The sequence below is a fragment of the Polyodon spathula genome, chromosome 13, assembly GCF_017654505.1.
Source record: "Polyodon spathula isolate WHYD16114869_AA chromosome 13, ASM1765450v1, whole genome shotgun sequence".
Lineage (NCBI taxonomy): Eukaryota > Metazoa > Chordata > Actinopteri > Acipenseriformes > Polyodontidae > Polyodon > Polyodon spathula.
The window spans coordinates 29,761,660-29,782,384 of record NC_054546.1 but is presented as its reverse complement, the minus strand read 5'-3'; the positions used below and the strand labels follow the sequence as shown (position 1 = coordinate 29,782,384).

General features: G+C 36.2%; 1 protein-coding gene across 3 annotated transcripts in view; it reads left to right on the top strand.

Annotated features, from left to right (window-relative positions):
* The window catches only part of gan (gigaxonin), a 42,767-nt gene that overhangs the window by 11,982 nt on the left and 10,060 nt on the right, over positions 1 to 20,725 (top strand). The window contains exons 6-11 of one of the 3 annotated variants that reach the window (XR_005951341.1): positions 460 to 572; positions 1,418 to 1,567; positions 2,371 to 2,507; positions 3,038 to 3,172; positions 10,149 to 10,258; positions 10,939 to 11,186. Coding sequence is in view for 2 of the 3 variants with exons in the window: in XM_041267894.1 (XP_041123828.1) it covers positions 460 to 572; positions 1,418 to 1,567; positions 2,371 to 2,507; positions 3,038 to 3,172; positions 10,149 to 10,258; positions 10,939 to 11,117 (824 nt within the window). In the remaining variant the exon portion in view is untranslated. Of the gene's footprint in view, positions 1 to 459; positions 573 to 1,417; positions 1,568 to 2,370; positions 2,508 to 3,037; positions 3,173 to 3,749; positions 4,295 to 10,148; positions 10,259 to 10,938; positions 12,496 to 20,725 lie in introns of those variants that run through there. The other 2 variants (XM_041267894.1, XM_041267896.1) reach the window with 2 other exon arrangements.

Sequence of the window (20,725 nt, the reverse complement as noted above, 5' to 3'; positions counted from 1 at the left end):
GTGGCATCACTCACGAAATTTTAGTTTGACCCAAATAGTAAAAAAGCAAGTGTCTTGCATAGTCTGGAATTTGTTGATTGTTTCTAGTTCTCAGTATTGTCTGTTACTCCTATGAGTTGATTTAACAATTGTTGGTGTCTATACAAATTCAACATGACAAGGTCAGATTGGTTAATGCTCAGTGTTGTTCTCTGTTCTACCAGAAGGTGGCAGTGCACCGGTATCTTGTTTGCCTTTTGGGAAACTTAAATGTAAGAGCAAACTGTCAGAAGCAAGATATGAGAGCACTCATGATGTTCCACGGTGACAAACACATTTTTGTAATTTTGGCTGCACGTTTACAACCAGTTTCCATCATTCCTTTTGTTCTTGTACTGAGTCCAGCTATTGTATTAAGCTGAGGGCTTAGGCGGTTTCACAGAGTAAAATCAGTAACCTTTGCATTCTCTTTCTAATTAGAGGGCTTACTGTTTGTGGTTGGAGGACTGGATGAAAATAAAACTTCTCTCAACTCAGGGGAAAAGTATGACCCTGATACCAACACCTGGAGTGCCATTTCACCTATGCTTGAGGTCAGTGAAGGCGTTCACTGCAACAAAGGGAAGCCGTGGGCTCTGTAAAGTTATTCGACAGCTACCAGTTCTGTTTGCTCAGGCACTTCTGGGGCTAGTACAGCAGACCAGCCGCTGCAAATTTCAACATGTATTGTTCAATGTGCTAATCCACTCTGTATTTGTTGTTGATATAAGCAGTATCATGTTCTATACTGTGTCGAAGGGGCAGCATGCTCACAGAGTATTCCATCATCAATGACAGTCTTGGCGTCTTGTCAAGATATGAATAGTTCTTAAAGAATGTGGTCTAGTGTTTTTGCTTGGAATCGGAAACCTAGTTAGAAATGTTTATAACATTCTAGGAACTGTTTGGATTAGTACTGGGGACAAATAATCAAATATTCAAACAACCAGTACTTGAAAATGACTGTTCATCTTCGTTCATGCAACACATTTTTATAAATGACGTAAATGGCCGTTTCAAAAAGGTGACCTCTGAAATAAATAACACGCATTCTACTGCACGGCAGAGTGTTTTAAATTTTTATTTAACAAACGAGGTAATGGGTTTCTTTTTCTCCCATTAGGTTTTTTTTGAGTGTTTTTATTTTTACGCTGTTATTTGGTAGCTGATTCAAAATTTAAAAAAAAAATATATATATATACACACACACACACACATATATATACATATATGTACATTTTAAATGAAAGTTGGAACATGATTGCCCCACAAATTTGGATAGCTAGACACAGGTGAATGGAATTGGTATTTTCAAGGTGCTGCCAGATCTAGTCTTGTGATTAGTTTCTACATATGCAGGTTCATGTGTCCTACTTTTTATTTCCTGATTTATTTTTAGGCCAGGCACAACTTTGGGATAGTGGAGATTGATGGATTGATTTACGTCCTGGGAGGGGAGGATGGAGAGAAAGAGATGGTCTCAATCGAGGTGTACGACATTCACACCAACATCTGGAAGACGCAGTCCGACATGACCATGGTTCGGAAGGTATGTAGCATGTTACACCATGCTGGTATTTGCTGGTAATATTTACTACAGTTGGGACTGCATAGTAGAAATATATCTTAGATATAAGAAGGGTTCTTCATTATCTGTGAGAAGCGCATAATGCTATAATAACACAGTGCTGTAATAATTTGTTCATCTTTTGAAGTAAATCATTTGTTTCGAGCTGACTTGATCTTCATTGAAACATCATGAAACCTGCTAATTGTTAGATTTTGCGACAACGGACAGGTGTATCAGGTAAACAATAGAAAGGGAATGAACTGGATGGAAAACATCTATCAACTTTCAAATCCAACCCTTTGCATATGAGTTTAATATTATTATTTGATATTTGTATATGTTTATCTTTTTGTATAGAATTGAAAAAGGTTGATTTCAATATGTAGGTGTGTTACGAATACAGTCCCTGCTTTTAGTACAGTACATGTCTTTTTGATTTACTGCAAGTCCGACAAGGTGTGTGTTAGACAGGCCAGGCTTTGTTTTTCAGCTGGTCAGAAACAACAAATAAATCTAATATGAATCCAGGAAGTAAGGCCCATACCAATACTTTTTGCACAATTAACAGGTTTTACTGAAGTTTCCATAAACCAATTCTGGCTAAAAAAAAAAAAAAAAAAAAAAAAAAAATTAAAAATACATATTTTGTGCTCTTCTTAAAAATAAACACTTAAAACAAAGAACCCTGGAGAAAAGCTGTGTCACTACAAGCTGCAGAATGGCAGACAAGGTTTTCCTGTGTTGTCAGTGGAATATAATATGACCATGCGCTCTGTTTGCAGATTGGATGCTATGCAACCATGAACAAGAAGATCTATGCAATGGGTGGAGGCTCTTATGGGAAACTCTATGAATCGGTGGAGTGCTACGACCCAAAGACGCAGCAGTGGACAGCTATCTGCCCTCTGAAGGAAAGGAGGTAAAGCATTAAAAAGAGTCTTCAGGTTGCACGCAATATTGAACTCTGGGATAAAGCAGTGAGATTGCATTTTTTTTTTTTTTTTTTAAATAAACTAAACACACCATTTTTGGATAAGGCCCATTCCACGTTACATGTGTTACAGTTTGGAGCACACCCTCCTACATTGTCATGTAGGCTGAAAACTTAGTGTAACACATCTTTTTAAAGTTCTGTAGCCAAAAGCTTCCCGTCTGGCAATAAACAATGTACTGCATATTAAATATTCTGGCTTGTGAGGCTGCAATTAAAAAAATATTATACAGTTGTGGCTAAGCATTGTATCGTTATGTGATAAGGAAATGGACATTGTTTGTAACACACGTAACATGGAATGGGCCAAAATTGTCTTGTACGACAATTTTCTAAGGACAAGTTGCCCTTTTTAATAAGCTTGTTTTTTCATGGGACAGGTGTAAAGGATGTACCTGCTTTGATAGAGTTAATGAACGGTGTGTTGATTGTTCGGTTTTCCCCCCTCCCCCCATCAGATTTGGAGCCGTAGCCTGTGGCGTGGGACAGGAGCTTTATGTGTTTGGAGGGGTACGTAGCCGGGAGACAGACCACCCCCAAACTACTGAGATGTTGACCTGCAAGTCTGAGTTCTACCATGATGAATACAAAAGGTAAGTGTTGAGAAAATGCAATAAAAATACATCTCAACACTTAACGTGATTTTTTTTTTTTATTAGTGAAACGTCCCCATTGTAGTGTTTAATTTACCTAGCAGGGTTGTGCTTGTCAGTACTTGTAAGGGAGACTTTAGAAGAACCCTTAAGTGCTGCAGTGTGTGGTGTTCAGCTGTGTTTCTGCTGGCAAGAACCCTGTTCTGATCACTGTTCTCAAGCACTGTGCTGTTCTAATAATTACACTCCTCTCCCTCTAAGCAGGTTCATTCTTGTCTCCGTGTGAAGAATGTGTAGTAGTGCATTCTCATGGCAGGTGCAGTGTGTACACAGCACGGTTCAACGGGGTAAACATTGAGGGTCAAAATCATGCACTACTTTTGAAAAGCTGAGATTTTAAATGTGCAACTCCTTAGAGAATAAATATTAGGATTTAAACAAACACATAATTCTAACTTTATTTACATTTAATTAGAATTGTTTTATGTTATGTTACTGATTCTTTTTATGTTTAAATCAATGTATATATTTTTAAAAAACTCAACTTTTGACCCAAAAACTCACATTTAAACCCCAGTTCTACATACAGTCTGATCCTTGCTGTCATTGGAAACTGTGATGAGTCTCAAGAGCACGGTGCTCAGTACGAACGCATCTCTGCATGCACCTGAGAAGGGCAACACCAGGCAGTGAACCGGCGCTCTACTAGTTTGGTTGGGGGCACTTTCCCTTGTGAACTCCACTCCTGTCCCAGCATTGCTGCTGTGTGCACTGTACTGTTAAAGGGTTGGCTTTTTGGAATAAAATGGATCCTGTCTACTTTTGTGGACATCAACATTTCCATGACTGAACCGCAAATAAAAATAACAGATTGGTAACCATTCTATCATTCCTGATTTTATTTCAGGTCTCCTAAAAACATGTTTTTTGTTTTCTTTTAATAAATGAAAAAATGTAAAAGCAATAGCTTTTGGACCCAGTTTTCCAGTTGCTGAAGCAAGGTGAAGTAACTTGATTGGGCTTCAAAAAGCAATTGTAAGAGTAAGCTGGAGTTTCAGTGCAGGGTCTCTTGTTGCTCTAACCATTAAAACACACGATGCCTGGGGGGACTTGTTTCATTTTTGATCTTGAGCTACTGAGTTTTAAGTACAGTGCTTTGCATATTGTATCTTTATCTGTTCCAAAACCAGATATGTACAATGACTTCATATTAGGTGCAATCACCTTAATACAAATAGTCATAAACATAAGCACTTGACTGTATGAACAGCAAAAGTTGTATGAAACTTGGACATTAATGTAACAAGTGAAATATTAGCCCTGTGTGTCGATCACCAGTTAATAAAATGAGTGAAGGGTATGAAAATCAAACTCCCAGTAGAGCTTCATAGTCTTTTTTTAAACCTTTTACCATTTAAATGACAACTTTATTTAGATCCACTGCTGTGTAGGTCAATCAAATAGATATTTCCCGTGCAAAAAATAATTTAAAATTGTTGTAAATTTAAAATGTTGATGGGAGGTTATTTTAGGTATATTAATTTATTATTGCAGTGTGGTCCAGTGGTTAAAGTCCAGGGCTTGTAACTAGAAGGTCACCGGTTCAAATCCGACCTCTGCCACTGACTGACTCACTGTGTGAGCCTGAGCAAGTCACTTAACCTCCTTTTGCTCCATCCTGCGGGTGAGATGTTAAATCAGTGTCCTATTGTTAGTAACTGCACCTAAAGCAGTTCACAGCCTACCTCTGTAAAGCGCTTTGTGATAGTGGTCCACTATGAAAGGCTCTATATAAAATTATTTTTATTATTATTTGTGTACATTTACTTTAAAATATTCATCTTGATCAGAATAGAATGTAACTCAAACTGAAATTAGGTAACAACGCCACATCATTATCAACAGAAAAAAAGAAATGCAATTAAACATTGTTATTAGAAAGATTACTGAAAAATGCAAACTTTCTTTTAGGGTATACCACAAGAACGATGGGAACAGGTAGGCTTCCCTTTGGTGCTTCTTTTATTTCAGTAAACATACAGTTGCTCAATATGTAAAAACTGGACTCTGGCTTAAACACCGCCTTCTAGTGGAAAAGCATAATATGGCCGAAGTCCTTTGAATTCAGGTTTCAATATAATCAAGCTGCGATTCTTGTTTTTAAAGTTAGCTGACATCTGTACAGCACAGCTAAACAAACAAACGCCTAATTCAGCAAAGAGAAGTAGAAAGATAACCGAGAAGCCAGCTACTATTACTCCAGTTGTTTTCTGATTTCTTATTCCTTATTGTTAACCCTTAACTACTGTTGTGAAATGAGCCAAAAACTACACATGCAAATGAGCTTTTAAAGCATGTTTCATGCAAAGGCACAACAAGCACTGTACTGCATAGCAAAAGAAGTTGTGTCATAATGTTTGACCCATCCCAGCAATTAAGGGTTCATTTTGTGTAGGGATAACTATGCATACTGTAAATAGAAGTTTAAAAGCCATTTACTTACTAACACAAATGTTCTTGTGTTCCAGTAAAACCCTGCTTTAAAGCCAGCTTAATAAAGGCTACTTTTTTTATATAGTCCCAACATGTAAAGTCACTTTCTGTATTAAGACCACTATATGCCAACAGGGATGGTAACAAGACCCCCAGAACATACTTACTAAACATTGAATACTCTTTTTATTCAGTGTTGCTGGTGCACCACTGCCTTCACTTTGCCCCAGTAAGCGCTGAACGCAGTGCACATGGCTCACTTAGTTAATAAGTAGCGTTTGGCTGGCAGCGACGGCTTGTGTAGTGCCACTGACCTTTTCTGCTTCTCTGCTGTTTGTGTGTCCCATCATATGGCCCTGAACATATGTTCTGAACTGATGTCTGACTCGGAGGTCAGTACTGCCCCTGATATCCATGAGGTTAGATGGACCCACGTTATCCATAGCAAAACCTGCTTCAAGGTCCAGAATATACCAGGGGAAGTCTATAAGAAACAAATGTTTCGTCCAGTGCCTTCATCAGTATGTAGCCATGGAAGAGTATCCAGGCTTAGAGGATAAAGACCAGGACTCGGTACCGGGTAATGCTGGTTTACAGGTTAAGATAAGCTACTTAAAGTTTCTTAATCCCTTTTGGTCAATCCAGCACCTCCAGTTCTCAATGTATGTTGCTTGTTTTCATGCAGGAGTAATAATTTGCAGTATATAATGTTTTTTCACATGCATGGTGGTATAATGTATGAAGTAGAGTGCTGAACTTTGTGGTGTGGAAACCTGATCCGACATCCACCCCAGGTGTTTAAATTGCTGCTGCAGTGTAATTGTACACCTGATCTATGCCTATATTACAAGCCCCTTCCTTTACCTGAAGTCCTGTACGAAGAGCTCTTGTCTAATGAAATCTTTGGAATGCACAGGTATCCTAATTCAGTGGTTCTCAATCCTGGTCCTCTGGGACCCCTGTATCTTCTGAGGGTTGTTTTTTCAAAACTTTGGTAATTGGATTTCGGTGTTTGGTCTGGATTATATTGTGCAATTGGGTTTTTCAAAACATCGAAATGCAATCAGGATTACTGTGATCAGGATTTCATTTTGGTAATCGAGTCACACTTTTAATCACGATTAAATGTTGCAATTGGGTTTTTCAGAATTTATAAAGGAGATCAGGATTACTTGAATCCAAAATACCAGGATTATTATGATCATACAGCAGAGGTGGATTTAGCTTTTAAATGATCATAGAATGTTGACATTTTGTTTGAATTGTCATAGCAAACACACGCTATATGTCCAGATAGAGTGTTTGAATGTAATATTTATATATTTAAGTTTTGTATCCGTGCAAGCAAAAAGGAAAAAAACTTATTTAGTGGTATAGCTTTAATAAAATAAAAACATACGCCTTCATATATGCTGCCTTAAAGCTGGTCAGAGATGCTGGACTCCGTACCAATGAGCAAAACGATGAAGTTGTCAAAAAACACACATCCTTTTTTCAAAAGTTTTATTTTTATTCAATTTAGATTTTATTATTTAATTTCTGCTAAGTATGCATAAATAAAATAATCATTATTTGCATGCACTAACATTGTTATTTAGATTTTGTTTAAAAAAAAAAAAAACAATATAAAACAAAAAATAGTTATGTATTAATCATTATTACCACAATCTTATGTCTTTTGCTAAATTAAGTTATATCATAAATAAGGCCTATTGTTATATAAATAAATAAGTTAATTAATTAACTAGCTTACTTCAAAAAACTCGATTTTCGTAATCGTGATTATTTGTTACCTGGATAAATGTAATCCAGTAGTGACATTTTCGTAAAAAAAACTGATCAAAATTATCTAGTTAAAAGTAATCTCGATTACAAAATCCAGATCACTTTGATCCAGATCAAAAGTTTTGAGCCCCTGGTTTTCATTCCAACTGAGCTCTCAATTACTTAACTAACCCTTTAATTGAACTACTTAGCTTAATTAGGCCTTTTTAACCCTTTAAACTCCGGTATATGGGATTTTGCCCGCCGGTGGGTCGCTTACCTTTCGCTTTGTGGCTCCAACCAGGAATGTCTCTCGGCGATGATTCTTTGTTTGTTCCAAAGAGGAGGAGCCAGGCTTCAATTCAAGACCAAATTCGATGCGATACTCAGCCAAAGAAAGATTTTAGAGCTGTGTGCACATCCAAAAAAAAAAAAAAAAACACTTGCCAATAAAAATCCGAAATTGCAACAATGTTTGCATTCTGGTCATTTTTAGTGCTATTGGGCTGACATTTTATGCAGAACTTCCCAACATATAGGAATATATAAATGTCTCAAAAAAATTCGATATACATGTTTTCATGGTTTATTTTTCAAAACAATGATAATTTTTGAAAATGCATTTTTTTCTTCACATTTTCTCATCTGTGAGAGTCTAGGAAGCACTTTTTATTCCAAATTCCAACATCATATGAAATAAAAATTTGTGCTTTTAAATTTTGATGTAAATAACATGCTTCTAGCACATAAATGTGTTTTTTACAGGGGAAATTCAATTTGGCAACAATAGGTGAAAATTGCTTGGAGTGTAAAGAGTTAATGGTTTTATGCTGTTAAACAGTTGGAGAGCTCATCTTAACTATAAAATGTTACAAGTAATTAGAAACCTGCAACTTTCTGGGAGTGGAACAATTAAGCTACTTTTTAGTTCAATTAAGGGTTTAGTTAAGTAATTGAGAAATTGGTTGGAATGGAAACCAGAAGACACTGGTCCCAGAGGACCAGGATTGAGAACCATTGTCGTAATTAACCTAGTGGTTACAGAAAACAATCCAATATTTATACCTGTAAGTCATTATCCTTTTATATACAGTCGCAGACAAAACTATTTGGGCAGTAAAAAAAAAAAAAAAAAACACAAGTGATTTTCATTTATTTCAAATTGTTCTATTTAAATATAAATTAAAATAGAGATTCACTTTTATAATAAAACAACAAATTATTATATAACTGTAAAATGAAAAATAAGATGCAAAAGCTAATTTTATACTTTGACAAAAGTATTTGTGCAATCAACATATTTTGTATGAAACCCAATTGATGTATGATCGAAAACCAACACCTGATGATAATTATAGAACAAATAAGTACATAGTCGTGTTGAAAAATAAAGTGGAAATTTGTGATTTGAAAAATAAGTAACAAAAATGGTTAAAACTAAGAGTACAGCAACAATCTAAAAATGGCAGTGATACAACTAAACGTAAAAGAAGAAACTACCAGAAAAATAGCAGAAAATTAAATGCTTCTCAGAAAGACTATTGTTTCCGACAGGGTGCAATGCTCTCAGCCTGCGGCTTCAGGCATTGTAGCCCCATCAGTAACAGTAGTCTTCCCCCAGGTCAATAATTTTCAACTATAGCCCTCCTCTCCATATAAATGAATGCTTAGTCATTTTGAACCTTTTTTGTTCTTTTGGTTTCTAACTCCATCTGAAACTAATGAAGACTAAATGTTTTTGGGACTGCTTCCCTATTAATTACAGGTCTGCTATTTTAAAATATTCCCATTGTACTTTTTTTATGATTGCATTGGCATGGTTGTAAAATCACTGGGCATACAGAAGTGTAATATGGTCCCTGCATCTGCTTTCAATTGTACTAATGCAAACCTTATGAGCAGCACGACTGTGCCCCAGTTCAAGAATTAATGCTGTTATAAAGGGCTGTTGAATCTCTGCATGCTCTTCCCTCCCAGTGGGAACGTTCAGGCTTTAATAGTTATTATTTCTCCACTGGAATGGACCTCATCCCCAGGGTAAGATTTTAAAAATAATGCAGCAGGTGAAATAGAAATGTGCAACTGAACACTAATTGAAAAAGCTGGTGCAATAAACCCTGTAGGAAAAGTGAGAAATGGGAAGGAGTCCTGTTCCCTTTGTGTGTGTGTGTGTGTGTTCGTTTGAATTTGTATTCCCTTTAGTGACGTCAATTGAACATTCTGGCCAGCACTGTTGCAGACATTGGCATGACCTCCAAGCACCGTTTCCTGCTAATCTTTGTGCTTTGTTGCGTTTATGGGAACACGATTTGTTTAAAAAAAAAAAAAAAAAAAAGAAATTCCTAATAATAATGTAACTGAAGCTTTTGAAAAAAGATATGCAGTTTTATTTTTTTGTTAATGTATGATTTAAAAACGCACAAATGGGACTGAACTAACTTCTTATAAAACTGGCGCTTTTTAAAGAAAGGTGTGCCTTTATATTTTAATGTATTAAATATATGCTCAAATAACTCACTGTTGTTGTGGTTAGTTACATGCATTGCTTAATTCCGCTGAGTGAGTGAGATATTTTGATGTTGGGAATGTGTGCATTTGGATATTTGTTACAAAATTAAGTAATTGCTTTTTTTCAATAAATGCGTTTAAACATTAGTATTGTTATATATTCACTTCAGTGTAGTCCAAACGTACAATAACATGAATGTGACTTTTCCAGATGGATGTATTTGGACGACCAGAACCTTTGCATTCCTACCAGCTCCTCTTTCGTATATGGAGCTGTACCAATTGGGGCCAGTATCTATGTAGTTGGTGATCTAGACACTGGTAAGAATTTGGGATCTCAATAGCAAAAAAATAAATTAAAAACAAATTCTAGCTATTTGATTATCAGTCTAGATATCTGACTTAAGTACAACGAGTTTGGAAGTCAAGTTGTCCACAAACCCACATCACAGAATCAGTCCCTACTTGATTAGTGCATAGGAAGGGATTGACTGGTTACTAGTGGCTCTTTTGTGGGTAATGCCTGCATACCCACACTGGGCCTAACAGTGTCCTAGGGGTAGATTTGATCAGTTTTGCCCAGCCAGGAGGAGCCACAGCTGGATGTTTTTGTAACATTTTACTGTACCAGCATCTGGATTGATTCACTACTGCTGTAAAAACCTATTTAAAATAGCCAAAGGGGTGTATCAAAATATTCACAAGTGGCCACAGAAAAAAGAAAGAATGTAAAAAAAAAAAAAAAAAAAAAAAAAAAAGCTATAAACTCAAAACACGGGGCTGACTGTAGACAAGTAGGTTTTAAATTGAACTGATTTAATTTCTGTTGCTAGCTCTGACACTGAACATTTTACACTTATATTCTTAGTCCAATATCAGTTTGAGTTTTGGTGAGAGATTTTCCTTTCAGTTGAGTATTTGTAGGTCTATATAGAATGCCAAAAATTCAGCTCACCTTTACAGTCTCTTAACTGTTTGTTTGTCTTTATTGATGCTTGAAGGTACCAGCTATGATTATGTGCGGGAGTTCCGGAGAAGCACAGGGACCTGGCACCGAACCAAACCTTTGCTGCCCTCAGACCTGCGACGCACCGGCTGTGCTGCGCTTCGCATTGCCAACTGCAAGCTCTTCCGTCTCCAGCTGCAACAGGGGCTGTTCCGAATCCGGGTCCCATCGTAAGACCCCTGCTGGGTACAGACCATAATGCAAGGCATCCAAACCAGTTGTACTCCTAAAAGCTTTGCTTCGGTATGTTAACAGAGAAAACTTCAGGGACTGTGGGGAATACCTGAATCTTAAGTAATCCGCTGATGTTATAAGTCATTTGTAATCCTGCATTTGGGAATAGGATTTGTTTGTAAACTAAGACACTTGTTTTTTAGCAAGCATCAATTTTGCAAAGATGAAGTGGGATTTTTTTTTTCATTATTATTTTATTTTAATTATTATTATTACTTTAATTCCAGTATGCAGATATTTATATTTTAATTGGTTCACTAGACTTTGTTGCCTTTTCTGAATCTGTTTCATACTGGCTGAGGCTAGGGTTGCACCTGTGCTCCTGGAGTAGTTTTGGGTTTTACTCCTTCCTGAATTTGTCTGTGTGGTTTGCAAATTTTCTAACTTATGTATTGAATTATTTTTGGCTTGTAAATGTTTAGACTTGAACAGGCTTGGCAGAGATTACTGGCGTGGTTTTCAAAGTGTTTTCTTAACAGTGTTAAACTTTGTTCCTGGAGCTCGTAGGATTGTCATGTAAAGTAATTGCAGCAAACAAAACAGGCCCATGAATTTCCTCTGCCATGCACTTCTGTTTATATGTGCAGTTTTGAAAGAAACACAACATTTCAAAACATGATATCTGGTACAACACTAGGTCAAGAAATCTCTTGTTTGCAGAGGAGGTGTCAGCGGTATGCGTGTGTTTTTAAAATTAAAATACATGTTTCTTTAAAAACTGCACATTTCAGATCTATGTAGCTAATGGAAGTGCAAAATGGGTAAGATTATAATCTCTACTCTGTAGCTGAACTTGGTTAATAGCTGTAGGACTTGGTATGGGTTATAGGTGGCTGTAATGCAATCATTACAATACATCCTAACATACATGTGGGTCCAGATGTATTAATATGCAAAGTTGTAAGTTTTTTTTTTTCAATTAAACCATGTGTATTTTTTTTATTTTGCATATTTGGGATGCATGTTTTTTCCTTTTTTTTTTTTTCTTTCATGATTTTGGAATTGGAAGATATCCATGATTATACTAAATGGAAGGGCCTGGAAAGTATATGCCATTGCTGTATTGTCTGCAAATTATAATACTTAAGATGAAAACATACTGTTGCAAAAAAAAAAAAATACATATTAAATAAAGACATCATTAATAATAAAATACAAATACACAAAAAATAAAACTTAAATGGTACTTTCAACAATACTAGAGTTCAAACTTAACTGTCCCATTGTTCCTGATAGCTTGTCTTTGCAAAGTTACAGTATTGCAAATGTACCAAACAAATACAATGTTTACAGTTGAAGAATGTGTAAATATTGGTGTAGGCTGACATTTCTATATATATATATATATATATATATATATATATATATATATATATATATATATATATATATAGATATAAGTTATTGCTATATATATATAGAGAATAAAACAGGTATACTCAAAGAATTGAACACCAGCTGCTTGTACTCTGTCAACAAGATTGGTAGCTAAGTAGTTTAAAATCTAACTCAGCAGTCATTGATAGAGGAGATGAAATACTTTCGTGAACCTCGACAGACCTCATGCTTATCTGCTTCTACTGGGTTACAGCACTTTGCCAGAGACATTATTGAGAAGCTGAATTTAGAAACATTTGAAGAATGGCATTCAGGGAACAAGTTTAGTAAAAGCAAACTTAAAAGTGAAAATTGTATGTTTCAGGATTCTGCTGCAAAGCTTAGACTATGCAGAATGGTAGCTGTAGTGTAATATATTATTGTTGATTCACAAGTGTGCATTTAATGCATTTGTTTGTTTAATTTATATTTGCGTTTTAAACTTGCTAAAACATGAACACTTGGACGATCTTGAAAATGATGAAAATATGGGGTTTGGATAATTTGTGTATGCTAGCCTAGATTTAAATTGCAATACATAATACAGTTCACTTCAGAACACTTTAATCAGAATGTAAAAACTAATAAAGTAAGTCACAAGTAGTTGAGTGTTTCAGCTAGTACCTTCTTCAGTGTCTACTTAATTTCTGAATGAAACTGTGCAGGGCTAACTTAAACAGTTTTTTTTATTATTATACTGGAAAGGACCCAGTCCATCTATATTGATGTTCATATCAGATGTATTTACCACTTGTTAAAATAAAGAAGAAAAGGAAGTACAGTCCCTTGGGATCCACATACTATATGCTGTATATATCTCTCTATATGAAAAGAACAGCATATAATTCTTTACCTCAAGGTGAGGGGTCAGGCTTGGAGCTCAGCATGCTTCTATAAATACAGTTTATTCACCGTTCACTGTTAAATACAGGGGTCACAGTATTGGTTTCCCTCTTAAATAAAAGAAAGGCTAGATTCATTATGTGCTCCACTTATGATGAGAATTAGTTCAGGTTAATTGTTGTTGAGCAGACCTGTGTTATCTGTTCGTTTTTACAATAGAAAATAAAACAGAGTATGCTTGTTTGTGTATTGTGCACATAGGGCAGTCCCTTTTAATATCACTTCAAAGGGACTGCAAAAGTAGTGCAAAACAGAGTTAACTTTAGCCTCTAATCTGATAAGTGTAAGCATTTAAAATACAAAAGAAGCACTGATACAACAATCATTTTGCTGTGGAACTATTATATCCTGGGCTGAATATTTCAACTAGGCATGTAACGATTCATCATGTACACCCTGTGCATTCTTTAAATGATATATCGCATTGTGGTATGTATTGTGATACAACATGGCAACATTCAAACTCAAGAGCCCTTACATTGAGTCCTGCCATATCCCCTATTATTGTGATTTTGCATATTGCAAAGGCTGGACTTTGTTTTGTTTTGATTTTGTTAGCACTGGACAATCCATGGGAAGTGGGAGGCAGAAATGGTTAGCAAATCTGAAAACTCAGGGCTTGGATTTTGCCTAAAAGGGTAACACTCCAAAGAGAACTAAAACAAGCTGCAGAAGTGAACAAACAATAAAGGCCCCTTTGAAAAAACATGTCCCATGATCGATACGCCACAGGGATTTGAAAGCCATTCAAGGGTTTGGAACGCTTTAGAACAAAATCATTCATTGTCTACTGTGTTGTCTTGGCTATTTTTAAATTGCTCTGAACCATGTGTCCTTAACTGGATGCTGCTCCTAAAATGTGCAAGAAGGTGAAAGGTTAGGCTGACACGACTGGGAAACAGCTAGAACTCATGCTAATGTTTTTGTTAAGTTTTTTGCGCAGTGTTTTTTTTTTTTCAATCTGCATGGTTGTCTTTGCAAACTGCGTTGTTTAGTTTGAAACTTTGCCAAAATTTAGCAAGGATTATCCCCCCCCCCCCCTCCTTCTCTCAATAGATGTAGAGAAGATGATGAGTGCGCAGATACAAAAGCAGCCGATTGTTTTGTTTTACATTGAGTGAGGAAAATGATCAAAAGTGAGATTGTCTTCCAAAAGCACTGTGTGTTAGAGATGCAGGTTTCCCCGACAGGATGCATGCTAGTCTTGCTAAAAGGGGCCAAGCACAAGTGAAGGTTCAGGACCAACCAGAATTACAGGAAATGCTGCTTGCTTACTGTAGGCTGTTTGAAAATAAATAAATAATTACATTATATCTAGATAGATAGATATAGGTTAAAATCCTGGCTAGGACCCAATAGCAAAGCCTGACGGCAGCTTGTAACTAATGTCAGACAGCTCTATACATAACCAATAAAAAAATATTCTAACTGCTCTTGGCTGTTTGTGCAGCTGTTACCAGCTGTTGTTTTGAATGCATTTATAGTCCCTTTTCTGTTATGGATCACAAATGGGGGGGGGGTAATGAAAAAGCGGAGATTGTTCCCTTAATTTGGGGGGAGGGGAGAGCTGCCATGTATCTTTTTTATTCTTTCGTATTCCGTTTTAGAAAAGCCTACAGTTATTAGGAGAAAGAACTTTCAGAAAACAGCAGGAAGTGTGTGTAGTTTTCAGCAGAGCCAGACGCTTGCACAGCATGTTGCATGAGAGAATTCAACCGTCCCTTCCAGAGTTCAGGAGTTCATTTCAGATCCCAGCTCTGCGTTGCCTCTTGTGCTTTAGACAGGAGCTGGACTAAAGCCACCAGGGATTGTGCTACCTTGCTTGCCAAAATACCAAGCACTGTTTCTAGGGATACAATTTAGCAACCTTAAATTATGAGAGTCTTCTTGGATTTGGCCAAACCTAATATTAGGTAGAGGTCTCAGTACAGTGTGGTTCATGTTGTATATTCCCCATCTAGCTACAAAGTATAAACGCACATTTTAATTTGCATATGAGTGGGGTGTGAGTGGAGAAAGTTTCTTTTGATGTTTTTTTTAAATGGTTAACGTGTGCCTGTTTGTTTTTATTAACATTATTAAATCTGAAAATGTGGGCCATGAAATTTCATTTAGGGCATAGGGACAGCACATTTACGGCATCAATAACAGACTTGGCAGAAATGATAACAAAAAGAAAAGATCAGAGGAAGCTTAAGGTCAGGAGAACAGGACCAGTGTCAAGAGTAATCTCATTCTGGGGTATGGACAGGCACTGGCAGCAGCAAGTTCTCTGAATTCTTATTCAAAGAAAAAAATATGTTCAGTTTCCACATGTTTCTGAAAGATAAGTATACTGCTGTTCATCTCGTGTCCTTTTACCCCAGCATTACTACATGTTTAAAAATGATGATTATCTGCAGAAAAGATAGCTTTGACTGCCCATTGTGGAGCCAAACGTTTTAAAACAAACAATCCAAGAGAAAGCAGACTAACATGCCACGCTGTTTATATTTAAACCGCATTTAGCAATTTCAATATATATGCTAATGTTCTTTGTTCTACTTTTGCTGGGAATATAGGGGCGGTGCCCAGAAGTACAGTATGTTTGTGATGAAACTTGGTCTTAAAATTATCAAGAGTATCGAGTCACTGTAATGTATAGTGTATGGAGACAATGTAAGGACATGCCTTTTAAACACCCACTGAACTACCTTGAATTAAGTATAGTAATGAAAGGATCAGGAGACAGGAGTTAGTTGAATAAATTGAAATTCCCTTGTTGCTCCATGAACAACTCCTAATAGTAAACCTACAGGTTACCATAAAGCCAAATTGAAAATGGCTTATTACACAATTGCACAAAAGCATGTGTAAGTGTTTTGAATAAGTAGTATATTAGGTACTCTTAATAGATCAGTTTTAACTTGAGAATATATATATATATATATATAGAGAGAGAGAGAGAGAGAGAGAGAGAGAGAGAGAGAGAGAGAGAGAGAGAGAGAGAGAGAGAGAGAGAGAGAGAGAGAGAGAGAGAGAGAATATATATTAGTGTTGCTCTGTCCTCCTGTAAGTTATTCAGTTTAGTAAATTAATTGTACAAAATTGATGGTACCTCTGTTTCTTTCCTAATATTTAAGATATATATATAATCCCCCCACCACCACCCCACCCATTACTTGGGTTCAGCAGGTTGTCTGTCAGAAATCACATTTGATTCCTAAGTCTCAGTTTGGGGTAGTGAATAAATATGTTTAAAAAAAAATATAAAAAAATTGTCCCGTTCTTCTGTATACTCAGTAAAGGAGTTTATTCTTCAGCTAGACAAAAATAATTCAGGACTGAAGGTATTAAGCCCTTGATTGGCCAGAGATTCTAACTGAGCGCTGCTATGCAATCTGTAGCACACTACAAATCAACCTCTTTCACTGAGAACTGTGTAAGTGTCCTTAACTTGAAATGTAAGCTAGTCCTGTCCTCTGAGGAGATTCTGTAGTGATCTGTGCATTGGTACTGTAGCTCACTGAATAGACTAAAGATGCAGAAATGATGAAGAACAATTGAATAAACAAGTTTTTTGTTTTATTTTTTCAGTCCATTGTTTTTTATAAACACTACTTTTTTGGAGAAATTTTCTCAAGTACTTGATGTTTTAACTTTTTTTTTTTTTTAATAGTACAGTAACACTAGTACATAATGCTGTTATTTTTACACTTTGTTCATTGTTGTAATGTTTTTACTGAAGTGTGGGGAGGTTTTATACCTGGTGGAAGTCAGTGATGCACATTTATTATCTGTATTCTCTATGTCTTGTGTCACTTATTGTGTGTATCATCTTTGAAACGTGTTTAGTAAACCAATAAACTATATTTCATCATTGTACTTATGTTTCTGTAGGATAATAAGACCATTATCCTTACCCTGTTGACTGATCCGCATATACAACCTGTTGGGGAGTACTGTCTTATCAAAAGCATATGTAATGGAGCTGCAAAGAAAGAAAATTAAAAAGGTTTTTTTGAACTGCATTTAATGTTTAAAACAGCACCAAGTATTCCTAATGAATTACTGGTGGGGTACATTAGGTGTTTTCTGTCTCAAATATTTTCGAATGTGTGTGCAATAACATACACACACTGCATGGCCACTTGATTAGGACCTGTGCATGCTACCTTGGGTCCCTTTATTACTCTCAAATGTTGTAGTTTGCATAAGCATTATTGTGTTTTATTTCCACCCATTCATACTGCACTTGTATCCTGATGACAATGGCTACTTTCAAGACCACAGTGTACCCATCCACCGTGCCAGAAATGTGCACAAATGGTTTAAGAAGCATAGCCCACACTTTAGGCATCAATTCAATTGAACATACATTGGATGAACTTGAGACACATTCCTCATTGTGATCCTATGCTCAATTATGTGGAATATTAATGACTAAATGGATTAGCAAGCCTTGAGACACCTTCCAGACCCTTGTGGAGTCTGTGACGAGGGCAGACCTGAAATTAGGTACAGGTCTTAGTGGCAAGACAGTGTACAGTAAGTGAACCAGATAATATAGATACAGTCTGCATCATCATGATATAAAGGCAAAGTATACAGATAGGTTACCCTTTTAAATTCACACCTAATATATCACAGGAATAATATTGACCTTTGTAAAATAAATATATTTGTCAATATAAAGCATTAGACATTTTTATTAGCCTTCATATGCATATCACAGTCAGATAAGGAGAAAGACAACATATTGCTGGAAAGCATTTTACCTTTCTACAGGTACATTAAGTCTAAAATTGTATTGTGATTTTAACAATTGTAATACTGACAATAGTGAAATAGGACAATCTTGTACAAAACACTAGGGTATATAAAAAATGAAATGCCTGTTTTTGCTATTTTTAAGATTTTTGTTTTTATTGAGTGCCATCTCACAATAAAAACAAAAACCTACACAGGATTCGATACTCATGGAAAAACATAATGTGGCAAAAGACCAGTTCATATCTATAAGTAAACCCTTTAGTAGTTCCAGTAAACTAGGGTAACTATCTAGGGTAACTATCTCATTTTGGCTGTCGCTTGTGGTTAAATTTTCCTTTGTTCAGGCCTTGGTCCTTTTTAATGCACTTCTAAATAATGGTAGACACACTGAAGTTACCAATTTTCTGTTCCAACAGTCAGCCTTTTCTTTACAGCTCCAACTAAGCAAGTTTGAAAACGGGACTAACTAACTGTGACCAATTAAAATGTTTTGTGAAAGTCAGCAGTTGTTTCTTTCTGAATAAATTGATCAACTGACAGAAGTATACGGTCGAGAAAACATATTTGAACAAGAATTAACCTTTTAACTGAAAATATGTCAACTTCATGTTTAATATATTACCTGTGTCATTCACCACGATGGTGGCCACTTACTCTATTTTCAGCTTGAGATCTAAAGCAGGGAGGTTCATGCAAACCATGCGCACAGCTTTGCAGTTGTGCCCTTCTGCAAGACAAAAGATTAAATCTCATATTTGCTTTTCAGAAAAAGGCTGAATGATGTCAAACAAATGGTGCTGAAACGCATCCATCAAAGGTTTTTACTTCAGTGTACCAAACTTTCATGTGAAACAACACACTTAAAGTAAAAAGCGCTAATAGTAATTCAAGTTAATCTTACCTAACATATATTGTCATTATATCTTAGATATTTGTTAGAAGAGACTCATTACAGTGAATGTGTGTGTGTGTTTTTATTCGTATATCAACTCAAGGACAATATTTAATATTTGTCACATTTCATAATTCTTAACAACATACTGAAGTTATGAATTATGAGATGGCACTCATTTAAAAAAAAGAATGGAAAGTTTGATTTTTACAGTTCAGTTATATTTGTATGCCTCTAAACTGATGGTTTGCAGAGGACTTGAAAACGACATCTTCATCTGTTTCATTAGCCTAATCTGATTCCTCCACTCCTAAAGCAGTGCCACTACAGTAGTGTTTATGTGCTCTGTGTAAATCTAGCCCAGTTTAACCCCTTAAACTCCAACCAGAGCCTATCTTTACCTGATTTTACTTGCTTAAAGGCTAAGTTCCATTCTATTACCGTATTCCTTCAAATTTAAGATGCAGCCTAAATTTCCCACACTCAAGTTGAGGGGAAAAAATAAAAATGAAGTAAAGATGCATTTACTCTTAAGAAATGATGAGCAGTTTGCAACCGTCTGCTGTCACACAGAGCATTACAGTTATGTGCTGCTTCTCATTTCTAGTCGTTATTACTCACACCTGTTTTTCTTCCTTTTTGTGAACTGTGGTATTGCTTGGCAAGTAGAAAAATACAGGGGTTTGAGCCTAATAACAAAATGCTAGAATTGTAAAAGCTTCTCTTCGAATTCCTCAGGAAGCTAATGTCGCTGATTCAGCTGCGCTGCTACTATGAAAAACAGGAAGGCTTGCCCGGAGCTGAGCTGGTCGGAAGATCCTGATTGACTGGGGGGCGTGACCGGGGGGGGCCTACGCCTGTTTAAGAACGCAGAAGTGCCAGTTTTGAGGCTACTGCACAGCCATAGCTACACAGGCAACATCTTGCTTTGTTTACAACTGCCAGTCAGTCTCGTTGCTCTTTGTCTACTCGGGCAGTCACATCTTTTGTTGCCGATTTTAATGCACACATCACTATATTCTGCTTGAATTTAATACGTAGGCCATTTTTTGAGAAGAAAAAAATGGTTTAAAAAGTGCGTCTTCAATTCGAAGGAATACGGAATTTCAGTCTTTTAATTGACTCCCTTCTTCTTGCATAACATTATCCATCCAACTGTTGTGTTCTCTCAGACATCTGGAAACATCACAAGGGTACCGCTGGCATAAAGCCACAGGCTTTCAGTTTGGTAGAACCAGCCTTCACTGTCATGGTTTGTATTTGTGCCGGCATACAAAGTAGTAATAAAATACTCTTTAGCTTCTATAGTTTGTGTATGGTATTCCTTTGCCGTGTTCATCTTGATATTCAGGGTGAACAAAAAGCATGCTTTGTATTCTATGCTGAATAAATATTGACCAGGAATACCTTTTTTAAAAGATGAAGTAGTAGTTTCAAATTGAAATCCTTTTTTTTATGATGTTTGCAATAATTCAAAGTGATTCTTTCTGTCTTATTCCGATTGTTCTAAGGTGATTCGACTGAGTTCCAGAGTTAACAAACACATTCTTACACATTATGAAAATTATACTTTCAGATAATTAATAAATGTTGAAAACGCATATGGTAAATTCAACATTTTATA